Source organism: Plodia interpunctella, chromosome 24 (assembly GCF_027563975.2).
Source record: "Plodia interpunctella isolate USDA-ARS_2022_Savannah chromosome 24, ilPloInte3.2, whole genome shotgun sequence".
In the NCBI taxonomy this organism is placed as follows: domain Eukaryota; kingdom Metazoa; phylum Arthropoda; class Insecta; order Lepidoptera; family Pyralidae; genus Plodia; species Plodia interpunctella.
Genome location: NC_071317.1, coordinates 1,476,663 through 1,495,845, shown reverse-complemented (window position 1 = coordinate 1,495,845; position 19,183 = coordinate 1,476,663). Strand labels below are relative to the sequence as shown.

Sequence of the window (19,183 nt, the reverse complement as noted above, 5' to 3'; positions counted from 1 at the left end):
AATCATACATACATACTATGTATCATACTAGATATATATATATATATATATATATATATATATATATATATATATATATATATATATAGTAAATTATATATTATAGTCTTTGCCATCCACCGCTATCGTTAAATTCCCGCAATAAAGCTAACCTTAATAGTTAACCTAATAAGAATCCATTCAGAATACAAAGTTATTTATTTGGCTCAAGAATTTCACTGGGAAATACTTGATTTACTTAAGCGGGACATTTTTTTATTCATCTATTTGAACGGGCATTTTGTTTAACAAATGAAGTTTCACAAGCTGACCATTTGCCGGACATTTACCTTGTGTGGACATTGGCCACAATTTAACTTGTGTCTCGATCGAATATCCACTAAGGTGTTCCTTTTTTGGCATAATTTGTTTTGTCCTTGTTATTGATCTTTGGCATACCGCTTTTGGTATAATATATTTTGGCATAATAATTATGCCAAATATAAATTGTGCCTTAGACTAGATAGATAGATAGAGACCTGACATTCAGATTTAAGTTAATGATAAAAACTGTAAATATACTTAACTATGTTTTTTGCCTGTACTAGTATTTATATTGTAGTAAGAAAACTTTGCACAAATGCATTTAATATATTTCCTCGAAAGTGCATATGTATGTATCACATTTATTTTTATAGTGCAAGTAGCAGCGGCTTTACGATCGGTTGCGAGACTTAAAGACGCCACACGACGTATAAACCGCCAATAAAACCGAATGCGCCCGTTATATACCTACCTTAATGTCATTCGACTAACTCTATGGTGGTTTTCAAACTTTTTGGAAGATGGAAGGAAGATTAATTCCCCTTTTAAATCGACAGCTGAATTTAATACTGTAATTTTTTAAAAATATTTTATAGTTTTTTAAGTAATAAATTCTCAAAATTTAATTAAATAATCTTTTCTCCTACGTGTGTTATTAGGCTACTAGCCTATTAGAATGTAATGTGTTAGCGTGCTATGATGAGTGCAATTTTCTTGAACTCACTGAGGAATCGAATCCAAATTGAAGTTATCCGATAGAGCTTTCAAGTCTCCGACTAGCCGAAAACGTCAGCAAGCTGAAGCAGCAATGGGCTGACCACGTCTGTAGAACAGATAACAGCTTCAGTAGATGTGTTCGCGAGTGGAGGCCGCACCCGAGCAAGCGAAGCGTGGGCCACCCGCTGGCTAGATGACTTGATGAACTGTGAAATGTTGCGCGGTAAGACTAGATGCGTAAAACCTAATAACGACAACAGAGGTGCACTTTAGAAGAGGCCTAAGATGCTATGTCCAGTGGACTGCTATATAGGCTGATGATGATAATGATCTATACTATTAACTGCATGTCAAGTTTCCTGTTTTTGCAATGAATTTTTGAAAGCGGTTCAGTCTATACCGATAACAATATAAAATATAAATATATTAGGACAAATCACACAGATTGAGCTAGCCCCAAAGTAAGTTCTAGACTTGTGTTATGGGATGCTAACTCAACGATACTATATTTTATAACATATACATAGATAAACATCAAGACCCGGGCCAATCAGAAAAATATCATTTTCCATCATGACACGACTGGGGATCGAACCCGGGACCTTTCGGTTCAGTGGCAAGAACTTTACCACTGCGCCACCGAGGTCATCAATCAGATGATCAGGTCATCAACAGTCTATATACTATTATTATCTACGAAACTACTGAACCGATTTCAAAAATTCTTTCATCATTGGAAAGGTACATATATGTACCTTTCCAATGATGAATTGCCTATAGCATTGAAAATGAATTGCCTATAGCAATCTTGTATATATATATATATATATATAGGCAATATTTTATTTCAAAATTCCCACGGGAGCGAAGCCCCGGACAACATCTAGTGACTTATATAGAAAATACCACTCCATATCCTCCAATATTATCCATTTAAATCAATGTTATGAAAATAAACAAATTAGGCAAAACTATCAATTTTATTAGAACACTTGGCACCGTTCCCAAAAAATTTAATTATCACATTCCAAATTGATTATAATTCATTCAGGCGCCAGCTAGTTTTATGTGCACAGTTTTTATCGTTACCAATTTGCTGTGATTGAATGTCTAATTAAGCAGCGGCCTTTCCGCTCTGGTTTACGAAGCACCGTATCACTATGGGCTTGCCATATCCCAACTAATATTACAAATGCGGAAGTATGTTTGCTTGTTACCTCTTCACGCATTATCTACTGGACCGATTGTTATGAAATTTGATACACGGGTAGAAAATAACCTGGAATAACATATACTGTACTTTTTATCCCGAAATTCCCACGGGACCGAAGCCACGGGGCGCAGCTAGTATACAATAAAAAAGATCCATTATTGCACAAATAAAATTCTATTAAAAGTAATAAGTGAAATTAATTTAATCTCATTTATTTCTGCCGCTAAACAGCAGCAGTGCTAGCATTGTTGTGTTCATGTTTGAAGGGTGAGAGAGCCAGTGTGATTACAGGGTGCTGTGACAAAAAATCCTAGGACACAAAGTAGGCAACGCGCTGGTGTTGCAAGCGTTAATAGGCTGTGGTGACCACTTACCATAACTGCCTGTTTGCCTGCTTGGTAGTATAAAAAATATCGCAAACAGCAATCTTTTCTAATCTTTATTTTTTTGTGTCTTTACGTTTGTTTTACTTACATTATATTTTTCGAAAATCTTAACACTCTTTTTGGGCAATTGTGTGTAAAATGTACCGCGAACAAAGCAGGTGGCAAATGATTATACCTACTTACCTTGTCTTATTTATTAAACATCAAAATTAATTTGGGTCGTCACCGACTACCAAATCATTCCTACACCCTTGTTCGCACGAGCCTATTTTAACGCGCGTTAAAAATTCGGAAATCTAAATTCAAAATTCTTTATTCATCTTATGATGTGAATGATACACATCATTTATTGACGTTAACAAATTATTTTACCTTAATATACCACCGACTTCGAAAGCGCTGAATTGAAGAGCCTAAGCGCCGCAACAAACTTCACCGCAGGCTTATCTTCTATCTAGGTTGGAGTAGACCTAGTATCTATTATCACGGCAAGGCTTTTAATTGGCTAATATTTTTTTATCTCACTTTGAGCGCTGTTCTTTGAACGGTAGGTTGAATGTCGAATATCACTAAGCGACATAAAAATAGGCCAACGTCTCGGGGGCTTACATCGCGCCCGTGCGAAACAAGGGTAAATTATAGTGCCAAGTTGATGAACTAAACAGACCGACAAGTCGATTAAATTATTCAAATCCCCCAACGATGTACATTAATCAATAATAATTTGATTCCTTTGATACGCTGATGAATATTAGATGTTTCCATTTTCATGTAATTATACTTGGCAACACCACGTGGCGTTACTCCCGTAGGAATTAAAATGGCTCGGCTATTTGGTCGATTAGTCCTAAATTTTCATTAAAACGTGACAAGTAGACTTTTGATGTCTACTGAAATCATGTTTTGGTTTGAAATTTTCTAATTTGATATAGACGACACCTTTCGATTAAACTGATGAACGTACATTTTTCAGACATAGCTAAGAGCACTCTCGAATAAAATTATGTCTCAAAAAAAAAAAACTATGATCAGAATCGGTTCAGCCATTTAGTGCCACCACGGGACGCCACGGATTTATACATGTTAAACTTATATCTCCCCTCCTTCTGTCGTTGGGGGTTAAATATAGTATCAGTAAACTGTTAATGCTACAGCAAATTTCGTTTACTGAAGTTTTGGTTTAGACGTCCAGATTCAGTAGTTGGCTGTGCCAAGATTTGTGTAAAATGGAACGCGCCGCGGTTACTACCGATTGGAGCCTGCCACGTTAGCATTTTCAGCTCCAAGTTCCATATCTACTATGCAATTTGAGCACTGCCAAAGTCTGTATTTGTTCAGGTATTATGCCTTGACCACACGTATTGAGTATACGGGCGAGTGGTTTCGGTCTAAGAAAGGAGCGAGACCGAGTTATGCACGCTCCCGCTTCCCCGTATAGAAATGTAGCAGTGTGACAGAGAAAACTATTCATTTTGTCATATCTTTCGTTGCACTCATTACAAGCAAGATAAACGCGTATTAGGAATACGCAACAAGAAACGGCACAGAGCATTGCATACAATGGCTGTTAATATTAATTTAATATTGCTTTGTATGGGACGTTAAATGTATATTATATGAAAATTCTAACTTCCTTGGCTACGCTGGCACGTTGTCTACGCTCGCATATTTGTGCACCGCGCTTTTTTCATCTATCTCATGGATTTATCTGTAGATTAAATCTTTTCAAAGAAAAAAAAAGCTATCAAATAAAAAAAATACCGCATTCAAATCGGTTGATGAGCTAAGGTGCCACGTACACAGAAAGACAGACACACTTTGCGTTCAAACTGATAACACCCGCTCTTTTTGGTTAAACAATGCGTTTGAACAGCAACTCGCTAGGTTCACTTCACTATCTGGGCCGAGTGGCATTTACGCGCCCGTTTACTCGGTACGTGTGATCAATGCATTTAGGACTAGAAGTTCAGTTCAGGTGCTGTAGTTTCCCGAAGGTTTATGAGAATCCAAACTCATTGCCTCGTTTGATTTGTAAGTTTGGGGAATGAAAAGTATGTGCGATTGCGTTGTAAATTTCATCGAAAATTCATTTGATCGTGCTTTTAAAATTACAATACAATACAATACTCTTTATTGCACCAAAAGCGAAATTAACGAAAAAAGAACTTGTCCCTTACCAAATCACATTTCAAATTAAGTCGGCGCCTATGTCTTTTCTTTCCACAACTATTTATTTCCTACCACACCTTCATGCCTTGACGACCTCGGTGGCGCAGTGGTAAAGTGCTTGCCTCTGAACCGAGAGGTCCCGGGTTCGAACCCCGGTCGGGTCATGATGGAAAATGATCTTTTTCTGATTGGCCCGGGTCTTGGATGTTTATCTATATATGTATATGTTATAAAAAATATAGTATCGTTGAGTTAGTATCCCATAACACAAGTCTCGAACTTACTTTGGGGCAAGCTCAATCTGTGTGATTTGTAATATATTTATTTATTATTATTTATTTAATATATTATTTATGCTTAGTGACTAAAAATTAAATATCTTCCTACGTAATTCTATTTTAGGTTTGAGACGGCGCCTGACAACTTACGTGCCACGGCTAAGAGCCATGCCCTATTGCTCAGTCGCGCTCCGTCATTTTGACGAGAGTCCACAGACAACGCAGAACAATTCAGAAATTGTATAAATTTCTATGTACTTCAACAAACGTCAGTGTCAAAACCTATAGGAAACAACGGAGGCACGGACGGACGTACAACGTGGTGCGTAGTCGCACCGGAGCGCGACTGAGAAATGGAGCATGGCCCTATAGGTACTTTGGAAGATTCTTTGGAAATCGTTTTCAAAATAGACCTTTACCTGTGGATTGTCATATTTTCCAATAAAACTAATGTCTGAATTTCGCTTGTCCTCAAGTGGTTCCGATAGCAACAAGGGCAAGTCATATTTTCCAATAAAACTAATGTCTGAATTTCGCTTGTCCTCAAGTGGTTCCGATAGCAACAAGGGCAAGTCATATTTTCCAATAAAACTAATGTCTGAATTTCGCTTGTCCTCAGGTGGTTCCGATAGCAACAAGGGCAAGAGCAAGAAGTGGCGGAAGATCCTACAGTTCCCACACATATCACAATGTTTAGATATAAAAACAAAAATAGGTACGTACGCTTTTAGATTTCAAGGTTGTGCTTGCACATACACGATTAAGTTTTTGATTAAGTAGTGCATTTTGATTGGTTTATGTGCGAGTGTTAAGTGCAGGCAGATGTTAAGTATTAAGTAGGAATACTCGTACTAATCAGTGCCTATTCAGATTGTGTACTTAACACCTGCACTTATACTAAGCAAAATAAGAACCGGGCTTAACCACACTCCATCACATTTATTTAAATTATCTTTTGCGCTTGTTATAATATGAAGTACAAACTTACTTTTATTCGGTTCTCGGCTCCGGCGCTGTGGGGTTCTGGTGGTCCCTCGCATTGCTATATCAACAATTATGTATTATCAACTAGCAAGTCCGTCCCGGCTTCGCACGGGTGCAATATTATGCATGTATACATATAAAACTTCCTTTTGAATCTATCTATTAAAAAACTCGCATCAAAATCAGTTGCGTCTTTTAAAGATACTACGGGACAAACAGCGTTAGGCGACTTAGTTGTATAATACTATGTGAATGATCTTATATAAACGCATTTTTTACCCATCCGTATGTGTCGCGGATAAACTTTTCTTATTCCAATATCAGGTAAAGTTATCTCGCTTGATTGGCAGAAACCCATTTACAAGTTTCCCCTTATAAAACGCTTGACATCGCGCAGACTTTGTTTAGTACAGTTAACAGCACAATTTGTCAAAATTCATTGCGATTTTGGCTCTATTACCGCTATCCAGAAAGTGGTCGAGTGGTGAAATAATCGGTCTCAGGTTCGAATCCTACTCGAACGACATGAGTTTGTATTAATTTGTGTAATGTGGTTTTCAAGGACCATACAATTCGGTGTAGGTAGGAATGAGCATGACCTATCAGCATCATATCGAGGGTGTTATTGCTAACACTGGTGTCAGATTTTTTCAAGTCGCCTAAAGGCATTGACTTGACTTTTATTTTATTCTTTACTATACCTCCATCTAGCGGAAGGTAGTCGCATACGCACTAGGGAAACAAACTGGCAACCAGTGTGCAGGTTTCTTCACGATGTTTTTCTTCACCGGAAGCAAGTGGTGATCTATGAAAACTATTATATATGAATCAAATTGATATACAAACTCATATGGCATTCATATGGAGTAGGATACGAACCTGAGACCTTTCAGATCCACAGGCGGGCGTCTTAAAGATTACACCGCCACCGCTTCAGCATGACCTGTAAAAAACATGAATCGGATTTATTTATTTCAACCGAGATAAATAATTCCCTACCCCTTTATGAAATCAATTAACATTTAGTACCAAACATTCACACTGACTAGCCCCTTTATACGTTCCGAACGCACTGCTATATGGCGCTATATCTTAAACAATTATACTTCGCATTCATCTGCACGCACTTTGTGTGAATCACATATTTATTTTATATATAAATATAAATTATGGATGTGGTTCCCGATCTATTACTTAGTGCGACAGAGACACATATATAGGTAACTTGAATATGTTGTCTGTACGTACGCCTACGCAGATCGTTAAGGCGACAACGTTAATTGAAGCAAATATAACTTGTAACTGTATCGATATTGACATGTTGACCGAAAGCTTTCACGGGATTCGATCAAACTGGTTGTTATTGCAATCAATCAGTTGAATTAATTGTTCAAAATCAAAATCAAATCATTTATTCAGAAATTAGGCCTTCACAGGCACTTTTTCACGTCATAATCTAAATTAAATGATGTTTACCAAAGCTACAAACTACTAGCATTTCGGAACGACCACTGCTGAGAAGAAATGCCGAAAGAAACTCATTCAAACAGTGTTGGTCACTGTTTAATGTAATTAATTATTTGTTTTCAATAGTAGAATAGTGGTCACGTCATTATGATATCAAAATAGCGGCAGCAATTTATTTGTAAAACTAGCTGATGCCCGCGACTTCGTTCGCGTAGCCGAACCATTTTTGGTAAGGAATCAAAATTATTTGAGAGAAAATAACATAAGCCCGATGGCATATTGTATACATAAATGGGAGTTTTAGCCAGTTCAGGCAAGTTTTCAACGAATACCTTCCGTCGTCATCGTAACTTAGCCCAAACTGTTTTCGCCTCGCCCAGCTCCAGCTTAAGTTATAATATATAAGGTGTATAGGTAAATATAAGATTAACTATATTACAGAAATTCCGTTTCAGAAATGTTCGAAATTTTCTATTTTAATACGCCAACCGTTACTACTCGGTACTAGGTTGAAAAATTTCTGCTAAGACTTAACAGAAAATGCTTATCAGATTGGTTAACTTTTACTAAGACGTCATTTTCTTATATGTTATAGAAGAGCTGTTGCTCGCGGCAAAGAAGACGTGGGGAATAAAATAGGTTTTTGAGAGTGTCAAGATGTTTGTGAATCATGGTTAAAAACGTGGACAAAATTAGTCTTTTAATAAATACCTATGTTAAAAATGCTCATTAGGCTGATCAACTTTTGTTAAGGCGCTTTTGTCATATCTGTTATAGTGTAGCGGGTCTGTTGGAGTTCATCGTCAGGTGTTCCATATCTTCGATTTTTAAAAGTACAGAAAATGCTCATCAGGCTGACCAACTTTTGTTAAGGCGCTTTTGTCATATCTGTTATAGTGTAGCGGGTCTGTTGGAGTTCATCGTCAGGTGTTCCATATCTTCGATTTTTAAAAGTACAGAAAATGCTCATCAGGCTGACCAACTTTTGTTAAGGCGCTTTTGTCATATCTGTTATAGTGTAGCGGGTCTGTTGGAGTTCATCATCAGGTGTTCTAAATCTTCGATTTTTATACGTCATCAGAAAATGCTCATTAGGGCGAACAATTTTTGTTAAGGTGACTTCTATATTTCCTACAGTTTAGTTGGTTTTTATAGGTTCTTCTAGAGCTGTTCCAGTTTCCAAAATAAATTATACCCTATGTGTTGACCAGGCTTTATTGCTATACAACAAAAAAAGTTTCATTCAAACCAGTCCAGTAGATCTAGAGATTAGCGTGTGCAAATAAACAGACAGAAAGACAGCTTTTTTTTAAAATTCTTATTCTATTACTGATTCTCTATCGATCTCAATTTTTTTTATTTAAATACCGTCAATGTACAGAAACACTTTTTTTACTTTTTTATTATATGTATTGATGTTTTCAAATCTTTTGAGAGCGATGATATGCTTGCCTAATTGCCAATGGTGTGACAACTAGTTACGAATACAACGACCGTGCGGAATGGAGCCGAAAATGTAGGAAAATAGACCCTAGGCTACGACGCTCAGTGGCTGAGGAATCAACCGTGAAAACACTCAGATAAGATAGAATATAGTATTAATGTATGTGGAGTTAGATGGAATGAATAATAATTTTATATAATAGTTATAACAATAAATTTTCAAATTACCTTTATTTAAATCCCCGCGGACCTTCGCTATTTACGGTCGACATAATCGAAATAGAAAAAGGTTTTTATATAACGTTTAACATAAATTACATTACCTACATCAAGCTATTCAATACAGGTCCCGTACAGTCGTCAAACTTGCTAAATTCGCCTTTATTCCCACCACCGCACAAAGGTCCGACCAGGTTAACACCGCAGCTGACTGTACACACGATAACAACGAAGGAGGTAGCCCCCCTCCGATAGTTTCCTGTTTCCATTGACCTGGTACCTTATTGGGTCACGTCACGCGTATCATAGCATTGATCTTATTTTATTAACATTTCTAAGCGGACATTTTTAGGGTACCGTAATCTTAGTACCTAGAATATAAAATTTCAGTTTCTCTCATCTTTGCGCGAGTTCTCGGTTGTATTTGTGTGTGCCAGGCAATGGGAATGTAGAACGATATTCAAATTCCCATGATACAATATTTTATGAACAGCTTCGCGGTTCGCAAACGCGCTGATAAAAGAAAGAGCGCTTTAGTAATATACGAGAAGAATGGAAAGGAGGACTCACTAAAGTATGCAGACCGATGAGGAAAGACCGATCTTAACGAAAATAAAAGTAGACGGATTGGGAAAAAAAGGCACAGATTGTGAAAACATACCAATCTATACTATTATTATAAAGAAGTAGGCGTTTGTGAGTTTGTATGTTTGAGGCGGATAATCTCTAAAACTACCGAACCGATTTCAAAAATTATTTCACCATTAGAAAGGTACATTATCCAAGACATTGGCTATATTTTATCTCAAAATTTCCACGGGAGCTAAGCCCCGGGCAACATCTAGTTCAAAATTAACCAAATGGGAAAGACTGATCGTTCCCGAGGGAAATATTCTTAATTTGGCTGCGACTGCTTTTGTCTTCGGGTTTCTTTGTCTTTATACGAAGACCTTATTTTATCTCAAAACTATAATAATAAGTGTGTCTGTCGTGATTACGTTTTGACAGCTGACAAACAAATGGCGTTGCCCCCTGCGGATGTTACTTCATCCTCTTTGACCCAGTGACGTCATAACGAGGGTCAACATAGTTTGTCCGTTTGTCAAGAATCTTTTTCATTACATGTTAAAAAAAACATTCTTCTTTCTATAATACTCTCACTACAAAGTAGACAACAAAGTCGCCTTCTCCCTGTTTTTAAGCTTTCTTCACCAACCTTTAGACCCAAGTGTCGAACCAGTTGCGTGATTAGCAACTGGTTTTGATGCAGTTTCACTCTTATTTAGACGATTTATTCCTTACATTTTCGACACTTAGGCTTAAAGGTTACAGCCCTGAAACTTTGTCATTTAGAGTATATAAATATGTAGAAGTAGGCCAATTTTTACGTCTATCTATAATGTGTTTTGGTTTATTATCTGGTAACTCTGGCGACTGAATGTTCTGACAACTAGGGATGTTGACGATCGTGTGAAGTGGAGAAGAAAAGGTTGGACCGGCCTCCGATGCTCAACGGCAGAGGAAGACACCGGAAAATGGCTCAGAAGTCTATGGCGCAACAGACAAACACGTGGCACGTTACTAACGTAACGTATCACTTTTTCACATATAGTGAACGCGTCGCGCGTCATGTAAACAATGAGAATACGTGTGGACACAATTCGTGCTACGTGTTTTACGTTTCATGGTACACCCCCCACATGAGAGAGAACCCTACTAAACTACCACCGAACTAGATTTGTCCTATCACAAGTATCGGTTCCCATCACAAGTATCGGCCTAACAGTAGGAATTAAGAGATCAACTCGTATTTGTCCGTAATTACGTTGGGAAATGGGAAGTTGCATGATCATTGGCTTCGTTAGCTCAATTTTATCCAATTTGTATCGGGAAATGTGAATGGGAGGCTTTAGGGTTTTATTTTATTGATCACTCCACCCTGGTAGCTTAGAATCTTATTTATTCTTTTATAAGTTTTTAGGACAGACCGGTTCGATCTGAAATGCTTGCAGGTTCGAATCTATCTCATACCTCTTGCGTAGTATACCATTATTAGTACTAGTAGGTGTGATGCTTAAGGCATCTTGAATAAAATCTGACACCAGTGTTAGCTGTTAGTTACAATAATAACACACTTAAAAAGTGAAAAATTGCCCTGTATCGCGGATTTTTAAAATTGTGGATTTTAAGACAAGAAATACAGAACAAATTAGCTAGCATTTGCATAAGTGTACACTTGCATGCCAGCTACTCGCCCGTTTTACTTTGCATGGGTATCCTCGTAAATCTATTTGGTAATTTATTAGCTAGTGTTTGACACTGAAGTGCAAATTACTAAAACCTTTGTTCAGTTTTCTTGATATAATTCACAAAAACTCTAATCTAAATGTTTTCTCCGATATATATTGGTTCACAGAATTTTCCTAAAGTTATCAGTAATTAATATATATGTAAGAGTTGATGGTTTTTAATAGGTTTGAAAAGTAATGTTTTTGAGCCAAACGGCGTAAACGCTCTTAATGCCAGAGTCGCTGCATGCGTTTTGCATTTCCATAAAATGGCAGAATACAAACAACTCTTAAATTAAGAAGACGTAAATTGAAAATTTGTAAAGAATCGCGCGTTACGGATTTTGAATAACTAAAAAAAAAACAATTCAGCAACATTTTTTCGCAAAATTAATACAAATATATCCATCTCAAGGTACTTACTTCTTTCCACTCGACTTTTCCTTAATAAAGTCTGAGTTCCTTCCATATAATCTTTTCTAATCCGACCTTAGGGCCGTAACAGACCAGCGAGATTCTGTCTACACTGTAGGTGAGAAATTATTGAAAAAATATCGTCATTTTTCTAAGAGAGAGAGTAGATCTAAACCTCGAAGTCTAAATAAAATCAAACGCGTATTGCAGTACAAATTGTCGCCAGCACCTCCTCCAACGATAGCCGTGACACATTTTTTTTGACACATTTTGACGGGTTTTTAAATATATCTATTCAAAATTTCATCATAATCGGCCCAGCCGTTGAGCGTGACAGCTCGAAGTGCTCGTGACGGCAGCTTCGAATGATTATAAGGAAGTTTGGTTTTTTAGCGAAATGGTTTTGCTAATAGTAATTTTGATTACAGATAATTTTGGATCTTGGCAGGAGTGGCAGGGTCGCGAGGTCGCGCGCAATTTAGCGTCAAGTTTTTTATTTATTTATTGGGTTACACTAATAGAACGAATGAACTAACTATATGCTTTACGATTATGATTACTTACACGTACAGTTTTATCAACTTGCATGTCGATGGAACCCTGAAAATGTTAACGACTATACCGAACGTTCACGGATACGAAAATTCACGACAAATTAATTAATAGAGCGATGTTGAAAACCTAAAGTTGCAGTATTTATTGCGATTTTATTTGTTTTTCAGGGTTTGCATTTTATGTCTTTTTACAAGTTTTTATTTAATGTATGTCCCTATGTCTATTCGGGTGAAATCTTGCAACTAAATTTTGAAGCTTAAACCGATTGAGCTGAAATTATGTACACACGTTTAGTTTGTATGGCAATACATTATTATGATAAACAATGACCTGATGGTGTACCAAGAACGGCTTCAGATATATGGGAACTCCTCCTCCTGTCTGAGGGCGAAAATGAAAAGAGCTCAGATGAGACGAGAGATTATGTCGAATGCTTTTCTGTAGCACTTCAATTGTTCTAACACAAAAATTAAATAGCATATCTCTAGATTTTGCAGAAAAAAGACAGAACTTTTGCCTTTAATTTTAACAATATTTACACACTGGGTCGGATCTCCCCAATCCCTGTTCGGCGATGTTGTAATATTTGTTGTATTGTAACTCGACACCGGCCCTTAGGTCGACAAATACTTCGTCTAAAGGGCAAGGGCAAGCTATGCTGTCTCGGATTACCAGTTACAAAGGTATTTTCTTAATACAAGTTATTATTAATTTCACATAAAAAAAACTAGTTTCCAAAAATGAAAAATTTGAAACAAGCTTGTACTGTCGTCACAAAATATTATTTTAAAATATTTACTTTTATCTTATTTTAATTATTCTCAACTTAGACGTTGGCAACATCAACAATCAAAAATTTATTCAACGTGTGACAAAAAAATTACGTTCGTGTCAAAATTTTCATTTTGAATCAATTATTGCTGTAAAATGCTGGAAAATATACCAAGTGCCAAAGGAAATGAATTCACATTTTGATTCGATCTGAATCGAGTGCGGATTGTGGCGTCTGCATCGATATCTCGAGTTACATTTCCACGATCTTTCGATTTATCTATCCAGTCGATAATATCGAGCAATTCAATCATGACTCGGATAAAATTAGTTTTGCTGGTTTTTTTTTATGGAAATTCAGCGATTGGCTGTCATTGATTCGTCGCGAGAAATTTTCTTTCTTATTCTTAAAAAAAGTTACAAATGACAACCTAATAAAACGTATTTTTTATATATATAAAGAAGAGACAGAACAAAAAACTTCTCCATAATCAACTTTGGGGTCACTGAAGCAGAGGAGTAAGTTTGTAAGTATAAATAAAACGATAAATTGACGGTTTTTACAATTTTATGGTGATATCTAGTATTCGTATGTAACATTAAGACAATAAGCACTATATGGCTGGATAATTTCTATACTTTGTATCAATAGAATCATTCATATTCTACCTATTTATATTATTGTTATAAAGAGGTTAGCGTTTGGGAGTTTGTATGTTTGAGGCGGGTAATCTTGGTAACTACCGAACCGAATTAAAAAATTCTTTCACCATTAGAAAGGTACGTTATTCAAGATTGCTATAGGGCCCGGGAGCCCCGGACAACATCTTGTTGTTTCTAATTTTACCACGTTTGTTTTATTTCATGTCATAGCAATAGTGTTATTAATTTAAATTGAGGTAAGGTATTACTTCCCTTTTACTTAATTGAATACGAAAAATGAAAATTGTTTATAAAATTGTCATACACAGAAGCCTTTCATAATAATTACTATCTACACAGTATATTGAAAGCAATTTCTCGTATTGTTGCCTGAAAAGGAAAAAAGTGCCAATTTAAATAAAAGCGTGGATTATAAAGGCGCGTCTAAACTGTTTAATCTATATCTTTTGCTATCTTATATTATATATATTTATATTATTATAAAGAGGTAAACGTTTGTGACTTTGTGAGTTTGTATGTTTGAGGCGGGTAATCTCCGAAATTACCGAACCGATTTCAAAAATTCTTTCACCATTAGAAAGGTACATTATAACCTATAGCAATCTTGGATTGCTATAGGCTATAATATAGCCTATAGGAATCCAAGATTGCTATAGACTATATTTTATCTCAAAATGCCAACGGGAGCAAAGCCCCGGGCAACATCTAGTACATAATAATTATGTTACACTAAATACCAGACTAAATAGAGGTAGACTCGAATAAAAAATGTCGTCTACATGAATATCTAACTACCATTTACATATATCAGCAATCAGTGCTTGCACTTAATTTGTGGTGTGTAATTTCGGTTTAGAATTTAGGTGTTGCATGCGTCCATATTGTTTTTGCGCTGATCACAGGCGAAGCTGGGAGCGAAAGTAAAGAATCTAATTTGATCAAGTGTTCACTGAACAAAGGATAGAAATGGGCCATCAGCAGCTCCAATTTCACGATTTCTTGGTGAATAAATGTGAATTAAATAAGGAAATTATGACTAGAAGTAGAATATAACCAGTTCATTTTCTTAAATAATTAAATTAAGCATGTCACTAGTTAAGAATAAACGTACGTCAACGACCTTGATACCAAATTTCATATCAATTCCTCCAGTAGATTTTACGTGAAAGAGGAAAGAGTAACAAACATACACACAATATATATACACATACATCCTCGTAAACATTCGCATTTATAATATATATATATATACATATATATATATATATATACATATATATACATATATATTTGGCAATTTCCTGTGTGATTGACGAATGGCGATAAGGAATATAGGGATAGGAAGTAGGATTATGGATTATCGCCATTCGTCAATCACACAGGAAATTGCCAAATCATATTCAAGTGCTAATCTTGTTGCAGTTCAATTTTGAAAATTGGCGGCCATAATATTCCAAACCCGATGATTTTGAAAATTTTTTTGGCTTTTTTTTTTAATATATTTTTTTTCTAACAAGATGGCGAATTAAATTAAATGATGATTTTGAAGTGAAAAATATTTGTTGCCATTATATCGCTACCTTTATTCGCAAAGGTTGTTCACCTCCATGTAGGGCGTCCAACTAATAACAAAGAAGCTGATATTTCTGTATGCTGATGACATAATGTGGGGATTTTTATTCTGTGTAATTAAAAAATAGAGACACGCTGACAACTTAAACGTTGGTGAAAGCTAAGGGGATATTAGGGGATAGACGGAATATTTTATGAGTTTGTTTCTCTAGTTTATATATTCAAGACACAACCATGTCGACATATAAATTGTGAGGGGTTCGTGGTACATATGAGAATTATATATAAGTCGCTATAAAAGTTTGTTGTTCCACATTTTCCTACATATGATTAGCGAACATTTTTACGCGACTTCACAGAAAAGATGTGAGCACAACCAAGGTTTTGCACAAAACCGAAAAACGTTTGCAAAAAAATCGTAATTGCCATCGTCAGGCGTCATCTTTTCTGCTGACAATCAAGCGAATCCTACAGGTCTTGAAAGCACGACTTATCAGATACGAGTCTCCATCTTCATGCAAACATATTATTATGACGCAGTTCGCACTTTTGTCCTTTTTTACATTCACTTTCATCGTGTAACTTCTCTCTCTCTCTCTCTCTCTCTTACCTGAGATTCTTCCCGGTCCAACACGACTGTGACGCCTCGACTTTTTAAAAGAATTCTTAGAAATTTAGCTGTGATTTTACAAAGGTCTTCCTATCTAACGTCAACCTTCTTAAGGAATACCTTTCAGCTTTTTATTGCTTACTCGCCGCTTACATCCATGGTAGATTCGATTATATTCTAAGGTTACCTTATAATATAACCGACTCTAGGTAGGAACCATACTACAGGCGTGCAACACCATTAAAAGATCTCAAGAAAATGTAACCAAGTCTAAGAGCCCGATCAATGGAACGATTAACCTTTGGAGGCTGACATTTCACCGGGTACAAGTGTTTGCGCAACGCGGTTACGTCTCGTTAGATGTGTCGCTGCCATCGTGAGAATTAGGGTTCTAGTAATTTTCCCGTGTTGACATCTTTGCCGAAAAAAGGTTGCTTTCTCGAAAAAAGGCTTTTTTATAACCTGTATTATGTGTTTCTGACCTTTGGAAACGCCTAATATCATAAAATATGATGTGATCAATCATTAACATTCCTCCATTTATTTATAATGTTCTTTTTAAGACCCACTATTGTTAAATTAACGATGTCTTTGAAGAAAAGGCAGTGGTGAAGTTTGTAGTGCCTTTTCTTCACCTGCGCTTTGGAAGTCGGCAGTAGTATTAGTAATAAATCGTATTGATGTCGATTATCACCCTAATTGAATGAGGAAATGAAGAATTTTGAAGCGATTACCATTGATGAGTTTACGCTCAGCATTTTCCTGTTTTTCCAAAAACTCTGGCGATAACCGATATACGGATTATTTGGAATTTCATAGACATCCTGTGCAATCTCAGTACCAATAGCGGGAGTTCTGCAAATATCCTCATTTTACACAATCCGGCGACGGCACGTACGTTGTGTTTGTTCAGCGGTCGCGAGTTACAACTCTGATTAAAATTTGCCTTTTCACGAATAAATACGGGCCTAAATGAAGTTGTTGCGGTATCTGCGGTTTGGCACGCCGCCCCGTGCCCACAGGTCAGGTTGCCAAGTGGCATTTTGTTTGGTAAAGGGACAATTTGCGAAAAGGACCATTTCGCGAAAGGGACTATTTTGCGAAAGGGACACTTTGCGAAATTGACACTATGCGACCCGGGGACATATTGAGTAAGTGTCTGTGACAAGCGAGGGATCAGGTACTCGGAGAGTATAGTCAGATTTTATATTACATTAATATAAAATCTGACTGTTTGATGGATTTCAAAGTGGAAGCCTAAAGGACGTGGTTTCAAGTCTAAGTCATAATTCTTTCTGATATACTAATATATGTTATTTGTAGCCTTGTAAAATATGTTTCTATTCCAAACCAATTGAAATCCATCCGAGAGGTTAAAGGAGACGTTGAAATCGATCATTCAATTAACCAAAACTCAATTAATTTTATTTTAATCGCGCTCGCTGTTTTAATGTCTTTGTTTGTCCAGTTGTAATCTGTGATGATTTTATGTCTGGTTTATTGGTGTTTTGAGTGAACTTTGCATTTAATATTCTATAATCATTTTGGCGGTATAGGTCAAATTAATTATGAAAGATCGCAAAGTTGAGATGAGATCGTCGTACGAACTGTCGGCCTTCGGTAAGGGATAGAAGATAGAAGTGGTTGGAAACAGGGAAGGTTTTTACCCAGCAGTGGGACCTGAGTGGCTACCATGAAATACAGCACGTAGCACGTCAATGCATCCACACGTTATTTCTTTTTTTACACGATGCGAACTGTGGACACGATTTGGGAAAAAGAGATAGCATGTGGACGTTGTAACGTGCGACGTGTTTGTATGTTTCGTGGTAGATCTTATGATAGCTATAAGGTCAAATTCAATCATACTATATATGTACAAATAATACATTACATAATCACTTTTAATATCGGATTAAAAGTGATTATGTAATGTTATTTTTAAATTTTCTATTTCAGATTATTGTTAATACCACAACAATCTACCCAAATAAATTTTATCATACATTTCATAAATTTCGCCCCTTTTCTTTTTTATCGTGTGTTATCGTATGCTAACTCTGATGTCAGATTTTATTCAAGTCACCTAAATGCATCGAACATGACTTTTACGGCATCTACTGAACTAAACTGTCTACCCGTATTAGCGCGGCACAAATCTCATTGCAGTCCAACTAAATATGCAATCGACCGTACTCTTATCGCTCGCAATCCGTAACTTCGACAGACAATAAATCTAGCCGAGTGTATCATATTCCGCTGCTTCATCTTTACACGTCATATTTGGCAATTTAGACAGGTGATGCTTTAATATTGCGTAATTTCCAACGCGTCACCTTAAATTCTATTCTCACTTCATTTCAAGGCATCGTCGGCGCCTTAAATTGTGTTCTCAATTCTTTTCAAGGCGTTGGCGCCTTAAATTCTATTCTCTTTTAATTTTGGTCGTAGCGTGACAACACGATGCTATTTTTTACTGCAATTTAATTATTTGAGTGCTTCATTCTTTTAACGAGCGCATTTCAATTATGCAATCATTAAATTTTACGTTTTGAAAAGCTTTGAGAATGTTTTAATGAAAATTGTTATGAAACTTTTTTCTGTTTCTGTGCTTGTGTTTTCGTGCGGGCCGTTGAGTGTTGTCAGTTGTCATCTAAGTGCAATCAATTCCGGCATCGGCCTGAATAAACAAAATCTTTTCCGCGGCATAATGTTGTGATGCGTTTATTCATTGCTGGTTTTTCATTGCGGTAAATAAAAGCACTCATACAAACTACGCAATGTACACGCATTCGCTTCGGCATGAGTTCGGCAACAGCGTGGAGCTGGCGTAACAGGATATTCATGCTTATTGCAAGTGATACGGGTCTGTCTAGGGCCCTACATTTGAATAAGATGGTGACTGGTGTATAGTTTTATCTTTTAGTGTATATCAATCGATAGACGTGTTTGGCATTTGATGATAAACTGCACTTAAATCGAGATAGGAATTTCCGAATTCCTATGTCACTCAGGAATAATGTTGCTATGGTGAAAAAACTTTGTAGTTCGGAAGATATTTATATCTTTACCGATTTACAAAGTTTTTTCAAGAAAAGAAAGAAGAAAGTTTTGCCAAGTTTGTATGTAAG

General features: G+C 36.4%; 1 protein-coding gene across 1 annotated transcript in view; it reads left to right on the top strand.

Annotated features, from left to right (window-relative positions):
* The window catches only part of Gprk2 (G protein-coupled receptor kinase 2), a 65,600-nt gene that overhangs the window by 8,537 nt on the left and 37,880 nt on the right, over positions 1 to 19,183 (top strand). Inside the window, exon 2 of the mRNA XM_053763889.1 lies at positions 5,686 to 5,781. Coding sequence (XP_053619864.1) covers positions 5,686 to 5,781 — 96 coding nt within the window. The remainder of the gene's footprint in view (positions 1 to 5,685; positions 5,782 to 19,183) is intronic.